The sequence below is a fragment of the Macrobrachium rosenbergii genome, chromosome 9 (genome assembly GCF_040412425.1).
Source record: "Macrobrachium rosenbergii isolate ZJJX-2024 chromosome 9, ASM4041242v1, whole genome shotgun sequence".
Classification (NCBI taxonomy): domain Eukaryota; kingdom Metazoa; phylum Arthropoda; class Malacostraca; order Decapoda; family Palaemonidae; genus Macrobrachium; species Macrobrachium rosenbergii.
In genome coordinates this window covers 51,566,108-51,576,107 of record NC_089749.1, presented here as the reverse complement: position 1 = coordinate 51,576,107, position 10,000 = coordinate 51,566,108, and the positions used below count along the sequence as shown (strand labels likewise).

At 40.6% G+C, this 10,000-nt stretch overlaps 1 protein-coding gene across 1 annotated transcript; it reads right to left on the bottom strand.

The window, feature by feature from the left end:
• Positions 1-5,181: 5,181 nt before the first annotated feature.
• On the bottom strand, positions 5,182-9,394 carry LOC136841985 (selenoprotein V-like). The gene is made up of 2 exons (XM_067109389.1): positions 9,299-9,394; positions 5,182-5,706 (listed from the first exon to the last, which is right to left on the bottom strand). Exons 1-2 carry the CDS (start codon positions 9,392-9,394, stop codon positions 5,182-5,184), a joined length of 621 nt encoding a protein of 206 aa, XP_066965490.1.
• Between the last annotated feature and the right edge of the window lie 606 nt (positions 9,395-10,000).

Below are 10,000 nucleotides of genomic sequence, written 5' to 3'. Positions count from 1 at the left end.
ATATATATACACATATATATATACATATATGTGTGTGTGTGTGTAAACGTCTGTGTATGAATACAACGTACACTACTTACTGTAGACCACGCAATTGCCTTTGGTCACAGCTAACAGACTGAGAGCATAACGCAGCATACATACACATCTCACCTTGTTACGAGTGGCCAGAGTAGCGATAATAAACGTGGCAGATCATCCGAGATGAATACACCGTAAGCCTTGGAATAATTACCTTTTTCTCGCTCCCAGTAGTTCATAATAATTTTTATGGGTGGGAGGGAGGGGGCGGGGAAGGAGTTTGGGAGTACCATACGATGGACGATATTCCTGGAGGTAGGGGTGGAGGACCACAGCTGGAGAAGGGGTGGGGGTTTGGAGGAGGCGGATAGGGGTCGAGCAGCTTGGCGCGCATCCCCGGAGCTTGGCGCGAAATGGGAAGCTTAACATTCAAAGCCTTAATAAACATAACTTAATTATCTTAATACCTGGCGTTATTACAAGTAAATAGTCCATTAGCCATTGTTTATCTGTAAGCTTAATCAGCGAATTAACGTTATTATGATGTATTATAGGCAGAGATATCTGGGCATTAGCCGGAGCGCGTGCCCGGATGAGGACGAACGAGCCAGCGCCGATGCCGTATTTATCTTCGACTCTTTACTGAACATATAGATGCAGTGTCACCTCCTTTGACTGACTGGCTCTGTTTGATCGCCTGTCGTTCTGACTGAGGACTGAAGAGATCTGCCTTCTCTCTCTCTCTCTCTCTCTCTCTCTCTCTCTCTCTCTTCCAGACTCCGTCTGTCTTCACGATTCTTCACTGTCTGTGCAGCTTATCAAAAAATATCATGTTCGTTTGCCAAAAGATCTGAGAGACTGACTGATAGGTATAAGCAGACAACCATTTGCACTCAAGCAAATCCTCTTAAATTTCTCCTTTTATTCTAAAGATGTATTAAAAGTCCCCGTGTGTTTGAACAGATGAGATGCCGAGCTTTGAGATAAATCACTGTAGAGGTAGGTGTCCGTCACGGAAAAAGTCTGCTGAAGACTTGGGAACATACGTGCTTCGAAGCAGGTACTTGCACAGTTGGAGTGATTTCAGAGTTTTTCTCTTTTATCTAGCTTGTTTTTCGAAAAAGTCAAGACCTTTTTTAGGTAATTTATATAGACTTTCAAAAATTTAATCAACTGAAAATTAATTTTATTGTCCTTCATAGCAATTTTTCGTATTGTATATATTTATCTAACGTATGTATGTATGTATGTATGTATGTATGAAAACAAAAACTGTCCATATAAATACAATAAAAGGAAAACCCAGATCCGCTCTCATATTAGCAGCATTAATCCGTGACCTGCTATCAGTCCTGTCAATTCAAAACTGTCGTTAATGCAATGCGTGCTAGTACAAGCAGCCTGAAATATAATGATTTTTATGAAATTTAGGCACGTGCGTCCATACAGCACCGAGGACAGTGAAAAAGGGAGTTGGGGTTTTTGGACACCAAGATAAGAAGGTCCAGAAAATAAAGATGATAAAGCACAAGGATCTAAACGTGGAACTGGGAGCAACCACCACAGCTCTGCAAGAAGAAGTAATAGTTGGACAGCAGACAGAAGAAAGGAACCGGGAATGGAGGTACAGTAAAAGGCTACAAGGTAGGTGCACATGGGAGTCGAAGGTACGCTGCATACGACCTTTAGCAACGCCTAGATGCACCACAAATGGTGTACCAGCGGCGTTGCTCCCGTATGGGGCTGCTGCAGGAGAAAAACAGGATAATGTTCGACCACTAAAGAAGCGATACACAAACTCCATCCTCCAGAAGGATGAAATTTTAAAAGACATTTTCCCCTCTTGGTTTTTCCTGTAAGCTCTTCGAAGGTCTTTCTTTCGACAGCTGTTGGAATGGACAGATGTTTACAGACGACTGGCCCTTCTTGGTTCCTTCCTGTGAGTTCTGTGAAGGACTTTCTCTGGTCTTTCCTGTGAGTACTGTCAAAGACATTCTTCTTCCTGTGAGTACTGCCAAAGACATTCTTTCTGAAGTAGTTCGAAAGAATGTGAGCTTGCCGGAAGCTGCCCTTTTTAGTTTTCTGCAAAAGAAAACTATTGTGCTGGCTTTGTCTGTCCGTCCGCCCTCAGATCTTAAAAACTACTGAGGCTAGAGGGCTCCAAATTAATTTGTTATTCATCCACCCTCCAATCATCAAACATACCAAATTGCAGCCCCTCTAGCCTCAGTAGTTTTTATTTTATTTAGGGTTAAACTTAACCATAATCGTTCATCTGGCAACGATATAGGAAAGGCCACCATCGGGCCGTTGTCAAAAATTCATGGGCCGCGGCTCATACAGCATTATACTGAGACCACCGAAAGATAGATCTATTTTCAGTGGCCTTCATTATACGCTGTACAGAAAACCCGACTGCGCTCAAGAAACTTCGGGGCATCTTCAATCGTTTGGTTTTCACACAAGTATCACAAAGTACCATAAATTGCCAGATATTTTACAGGCGAATGCCCTCTGAAGTCCTTCCTGTGATTATTGGGAAAGCCTGTCTTACAGGAGCTGTTGTAAAGGATGAAAGACCGCAACAGATTGTCTCCACCTTTCCTGAGAATACTGAAATGGATTAATTTTCAGGAGCTTTGGAGAAGGATGCTTGTTTTTATAGGGTGTTTTAGCCTCTTAATCTACCCTGTAAGTTCTTTGAAGGACTTCCGTTCAGTAGTTGTTGGAGAGGATGGATGCCCAAGGGAAATAACACACTTCTTAAATATTTACTTGTTTACTTATTTGCCCGTATCTGTATTAATGCCCTCTTCCCCTCTCTCTCTCTCTCTCTCTCTCTCTCTCTCTCTCTCTCTCAGCCAGAATATTTTATATATATCTGTCACTAATGCATGAGGCAGCGTTACCGCATATAAACGCTTTATACAATTAAATATGCACTATTTACATACTCTTTCTCTCTATCTCTCTCTCTCTCTCTCTCAGCCGTATAATTTTATATATTTGTCTGTCACTAATGCATGAAACAGCGTTACCGTATATAGACGCTTTATACGGTTAAATATACTCTATTAACATTCTCTCTCTCTCTCTCTCTCTCTCTCTCTCAGCCCCTATAATTTTATATATTTGTCTGTCACTAATGCATGAAACAGCGTTACCGTATATAGACGCTTTATACGGTTAAATATACTCTATTAACATTCGCTCTCTCTCTCTCTCTCTCTCTCTCTCTCTCTCTCTCTCTCTCTCTCTCTGCCCGTATATTTTTCCTCTCTCATTCAAAGTCACCGGCCCAAACCACCGAAGGCTCTCGCAAGATCATTCTGCTTTGCATATCTAGATCAGTCGGCCAAAGTCGACTACTAAATATTTAAACGCTTATTTTTGTCGGCGATAAAAAGAAAAAGCTTTGGTGCTCCTCCTCTGTGCCTTATTTGATGTTCGAATTATTCGTCTGCTTTGATTTCGTTCTGAGTTTGTTTTGCGGCTCGTTTGGATGCTTGGGGATATTGTCTGAAGAAATGCTAAATAAATGTTCGCTTGAGCTTGCTACTTTAATGAATACAGTTATGAGTTTATAAGGCGTGTAATGAGAAGTACACGCGCACACATACTCTCTCTGTCTCTGTCTCTGTCTGTCTGTCTGTCTGTCTGTCTCTCTCTCTCTCTCTCTCTCTCTCTCTCTCTCTATATATATATATATATATATATATATATATATATATATATATATATATATATATATATATATATATATATATACTGTATGTACAGTATATGTGTGTATGTATATATCTATATTTGTGTGCGTATATATACACATAATATTATAGTGTATATATATGTGCATATATATGTGTGTATACATATATGTATACATAAACATACATATATATATGTATATATACGTATATGTTACATATCTATATACATATATATATATACACACACATATACATGCCTTGAATGGTTCGCAAGGATTTCACGGCTCAAATCTGACTTTTTTAGAGGGATGAAGTGAGGTATGACTTTGAGAAGAAATCTTAGTAAGTCATACTAGTTAATTAATCTCTCTCTCTCTCTCTCTCTCTCTCTCTCTCTTGAATGTTTGTGCACGTGAATATCTTTAAAAACTTGTAGCTGCTACAAACACTTTCAATCGAATTTCAATAAAAATAAAAGTTCGTATTTAAATTTGTTGGTTTTTACATTTGTGAAATTTTAAATCTCCGAGTAGGGGACAATTATGATGAAGTGGGTTTAACTCAGCCGCCCAAGCAAGATCGGAAGGTTGCTATTGTCCCTCTGGAAACCCAGGCGCTTGACTTGCATTACTAGGCAAGCTCAATAAAGACCGGTAGTTGCTATAGGCTATCCAGTCCCCGCTGCGTTTAGCCTTCAACGGTAGGAAAGATCAGGGTAGCTCAAGAGTAAGGCCACTATACTTTGATTTGTGAAAAATTTGCCGAAGTTTCTTCCCCGCAATCGAGTTTCCTGTACAGCGTATAATCAAGGCCACCGAAAATATATCTATCTTTCGATGGTCTCTGTGTAATGCTGCATGAGCCGCGGCCCATGAAACTTTCACCACTGCCCGGTGGTGGCCTGTCCTATATCGTTGCCAGATGCACAATTATGGCTTACTTGAACCTTAAATAAAATTAAATAAAATAAAAAAAACTGAGGTTATCGGGCTGCAATTTGGTGTTTGATGATTGGAGGGCGGATGATCAACATACCAATTTGCAGCCCTCTAGCCTCAGTAGTTTTTAAGATCTGAGGGCGGACAGAAAAAGTGCGGACAGAAAAAAGTGCGGACGGACAGACAAAGCCGTCACAATAGTTTTCTTTTACAGAAAACTAAAAACTGAAAAGTGGTTGCAGCTAGGGGGCCGGAGGGACGCTGCAAATAACCCCTAGGTAATGCTTACTGTGCACCAATTACGGTGCACTGACGGCAATAACCCCTTACAGGAAAGGCCACTATAGCTTCTGCTGAGACATCTGGAGTCCTCTCCTGCCTTCCTAACGCGTCCGCAACCGCGACTTTACCTCCAAGAGGGATGAAAGGTCCCGAGAATTTGACTCAATAGTTTTTCCATAAGGCAGAAGAGCTGCACTCAGGCAAGGTAAAGGTTGCAGATTACTTCTTATCTAAGTTGTACAACCTGCAAGTCTCCCTTCAAAGGAGCAAGGGAGTCCTGAGAGGGCAAGGGAGTCCTGATGGGGCAAGGGAGTCCTGATGGGGCAAGGGAGTCCTGAAGGGGCAAGGGAGTCCTGAATGGGCAAGGGAGTCCTGATGGGGCAAGGGAGTCGTGATGGGGCAAGGGAGGCCTGAAGGGGCAAGGAAGTCCTGATGGGGCAAGGGAGTCCTGAAGGGACAAGGGAGTCTTGAAGGGGCGAAGGAGTCTTGAGGAAGCAAGGGAGTCCTGAAGGAGCAAGGGATTCCAGAATGGGCAAGGGAGTCTTGAGGGAGCACGAGTCCTGAAGGGCAAGAGATTCCAGAACGGGTAAGGGAGTCTTGAGGGAGCAAGGGATTCCTGAAGGGGCAAGGGAAGGGGTAAGAGTCCTGAAGGAGCGAAGGAGTCTTGGGGAAGCAAGGGAGTCCTGAAGGGGCAAGAGTCCTGAAGGGGAAAGGGAATCTTGCACCCTGCTACGAGAAGCTTGCAGGTTGTACACCTATTACAATTTGACCCGGGGAAACTGCAATACAAAGTAATATTTCTTTGTTCATTAGTCGAAGTTGTACAACCAAACACATTACAGTACATCTTTTTGAGAATTTTCATAATTTGTCCGGATAAAATACACATATGATTTTTTTCTCATAAAATACACATATAATTTTCTTCTCACAGAGAAACTCTAGTTGTAACTTCGACTGGAATGGTTAAAACCACAACAAAATCACTGTTCAAGAAATTAGTTTGCTCGATCAATTTTGCCAACATTGACTACATCATTCACGCAAAGTCTGATTGATTCAGGTGTGACCGAGTAATGGGACACAGAGTTATAACATGAGCAGCTAAATTCTAAATTGCCTTTCATTTATCGCGTTACCTAAGCACAGCACCCAACCATTTACCACCTGTTCAGCCATTTACCCCTGGATGAAAATCATGCCAAGTTGCTAAAAACTAACATCAAGTTATTTAAGAGAATTACGTGCTTTGCTAAACAAAACGGTGTCCTCCCACTATCAAAAGACGAATAGGTCGCTGAAAAGGTAACTTTTAATTCCACAGTTTTTTTGTAACATTCCCCCAATAAATCGAATCTACCCTTCTCAGTGCCAACCTTAGTTACTCGGTCTTAAGTTTTCTTGAAATTCCTCTTAAAAACTGTTCCTCTGGACAGTGGTTTTTCGACCAGACTGAATTTCATGGACGTACCTTTCTGACACTTCTCTCCAAAATCTCCCTGCCCTATCGCCAATATTTCTTGCCTCGACTATTTTTGAAAAGGAGGTTTTCTGAAGCATTCGTCTGGTTTAAACTATCTTATAGTTCCTTAATTTTTCTAAGTATTCCTCTTACAACCCTCCATCTTTGGTTGATTTGACTATTTTTCTGGTCCGTTGTATTCTGGGACACTCCTCTCCAAATCTGCCTCGGTAATAATAATGCGTCGTTACTTCCTTATGGGAATGGGGTTGGGGGCTTCGCCATCAGTATTCTGGGACATTGCTCTCAAAATATTTTCCTTCCTTGTGCCAACGCTTCTCTACTACAATATTTTTCGGCCTTCAGCTTACTGGCAAATATTCGAATTTCTTGAAAAAAGAAAATAAAAAAAAAACCTTCTTTCCTTAATGCCATTACTTCTTAGTCACACTCGTGGGTGGGACGGGGAGGTGGGAGGACGGGGGAGATTGCCTGGTCCGTAGTATGCAGAGACATTCATTCCTCTGCCAACCCTTAGTTAGTTAGGCCCGATGCTAGATACTTCTCGGTTGGACCAAAAGGGTAAGTAATACCGCGCAGAAGCAAGTCATAGTTATTATCCTCATTCTGCCTGCTACCAGCTTCGTCAAGCACAGACGTTACTCCATAATCTGACTGCCCATCTTATCTCCGCCTTCTTTTTGGCCTCACGAAGTTATTTATCAAGCGTCAAAAGAAGGGCAGAGCTAGACGACAAATGCCAACTAAAACTAAGGAAAATAGACGGAGGTAACTTGATCCTGATGTCTGCTAACAATAGCAGAGTGTAAGACAAAGAATGCATACATAAATCAACAAGCATGCAAACCGATACAACGAGAGAGAGAGAGAGAGAGAGAGAGAGAGAGAGAGAGAGAGAGAGAGAGAGAGAGAGAGAGAGAGTATAAATAATGCATATATAACTGTGTAAAGCGTTTATATAGAAAGACACTGTCTCATGCATAACTGAGATATATATACATGCCTAAGTGATATATATATATATATATATATATATATATATATATATATATATATATATATATATATATATATATATATATATATATATATATATGTGTGTGTGTGTGTGTGTGTTTGTGTATGTGTCTGTGGGTTTGCAAAAAGCACGTATGTTCAAAAGTTCAGTTTGGCAGAGGTTTGAAAAAGCTTAAATGCCCTATTAAACTGTAGCAACTGTAAATAAGTTTATTACGTAAGCGTTGTGCTTAAACAAAAGCACAACATTTGTCGGGCATGTATTAAGAATGTAGCACTTCTAGATCTAAATCTTGACTTACGTTAGGTTAACTGCTTTCATATCTTCGAAACACCCTGAAGATATATTTTCCTCACTCTTTTTTTTCAGTTATTTCGCTTTGTGCATAAATAGTCTCAAAACATACATAATTAAAGCAAGCATTCGCCGGAAAAAATGCAATACTCCAATTTTCCCCGCCATTATTTTGTTACCGAATCATTACTGCGCCAGTAATGTGCGTAATGGCAGTAATCACTTACCTGTAAAACACTGTATTTAATTCTGAGTAATTATACGTTAGGTAATTACAAGCACAAGGATCAATATCAAAGGAAACAGTCAATAACAAGTGAACAATGCCCCTAGTTTCTTCGGCGCAATCGAGTTTTCTGTACAGCGTACAATGCTGTATGAAACTCTCAGCCACGGCCCATGAAACTCTCAGCCGCGACCCATGAAACTTTCAGCCACGGCCCGGTGGTGGCCTGTGTTGTTGGCACCTATACCAGTGCCAGAAGCACTATCACGGCTAACTTTAACCTTAAATAAAATAAAAACTACTGAGGCTAGAGGACTGCAATTTGGTTTGTTTGATGATTGGAGGGTGGATGATCAACGTACCAATTTGCAGCCCTCTAGCCTCAGTAGTTTTTAAGATCTAAGGGCGGACGGACAGACAAATAGCCATCTCAACAGTTTTCTGTTACAGAAAACTAAAAGTCACGGGTTTTGATGCAAAATGCAAACTGCTTTTTGATTTGCTGCTGACTGGTGCATTTACAAATGGGAAAGCAAGCACGTTAAAAGAAGAAGGTGCATTTATTTTCGATAAGAGTCGCACGGGAAAGTTTCAAAAGAAATATCACAAGAAATTCACTGCATTATATCTGATTGTTACCATTTTTTTTTCTCTTTTTGAGGGACAAAATTTTCAATGACTTTTGTTTAGGTCGAAATTCCGACAGATGTTTGTGAAAATATAATGTGAGAAATTCTCTCCTTTATTTTCAACTGCTTCGATTTTCAGACAAAAAATAAATAAAATAAGAAAGACAAGTAACCAAATAAATATGAGAAGACTGACAAATAAGTAAACAGAAAAATCAACAAATAAAAAATAATACAAATAAATAAATAAACAAAATAGAAATACGAATAAATAAAAAATAAATAAATAAAAAAGAAAAAGACAAATAAATAAAAAGAAAAAACAAATAAATACATAAATAAAAGAAAGACAATGAATAAATAAAATAAAAAGAAAAAGAAAAATAAATAAAAGAAGACAGACAAATAAATAAATAAATAAAAGAAGGCAGACACTATACCTCACTCACACCTGCTTAGGTTTTTAAGCCTGTTTTGCAACGATGCCGAATCGACGGAAATTCAGTTAAAGCCTGCAAATCACCAGTCCTTGGACTGGCAAGGTATCTTAACGAAAAGGCCCCCGTCCAATTCCCGCACATAGATATTCGCTTCTGACTCCCGAGAATATCGAGGGATATGAGCAATAGCAAGAGGCAGGCAGGCAGGCAGGCAGGAACCGCCTGCACACAGCCTCTGTGGAAATATGTAGGCTTACAGAGCCGTCCGTTTCCGAAGGAGGGGGGAACAAGTCGAGTTTGCTCGCCTTGCCATGCAACGCGTCCCGCATTCTTAGGAACATTGCAAGGGACATGACTCCCTTCACTTTTGCATGGTTTCTTCAGAATGGCACAGGAGGGCGCCGCCGGCTTCCCTTCTCTTATATTTCCTACCAGACCGAACGACCTCCTCCTCCTCCTCCTCCTCCTCCTCCTCCTTCGATTCTCTTCAAGAAAATATGTCTTCCTCCTCTTTTTTTTTTCCCGTCGGGAGGCGTTGCAAGAAAGGTAAAGCATCAAGGAAAGAAGAAGAAGAAGATGATGATAAGGGTGAAAAGGAGAACACGGGCCAGAACCAGTCTCTTAGAGAACCGAAGTCTCTCTTAGTGAACTGAAGTCTCTCTTAGAGGAACTGAAGTTTCAGTCAGAGAACCGAAGTCTCTCTCAGAGAACCAAAGTCTCTCTTAGAGAACTGAAGTTTCTCTTTTAGAGAACAGAAGTCTCTCTCAGAGAACTGAAGCTTCTCTTAGAGAACCGAAGTCTCTCTCAGAGAACTGAAGTTTCTCTTAGAGAACAGAAGTCTCTCTCAGAGAACCGAAGTCTCTCTTAGAAAAATGAAGTCTTCCTTAGAGAACCGAAGTCTCTCTTAAAAGAACCGAAGTCTCTTTTAAAGAACCGAAGTCTCTCTTAGAGAACCGAAG

Coding starts and splice junctions, on each gene's coding strand:
- LOC136841985 (XM_067109389.1), bottom strand. CDS start 9,394: ATGTCCCTTGCAATGTTCCTAAGAATGCGGGACGCGTTGCATGGCAAG. Junction 5,707..9,298: donor CTTCGGAAACGGACGGCTCT/GTAAGCCTACAT, acceptor AAATTGTAATAG/GTGTACAACCTGCAAGCTTC.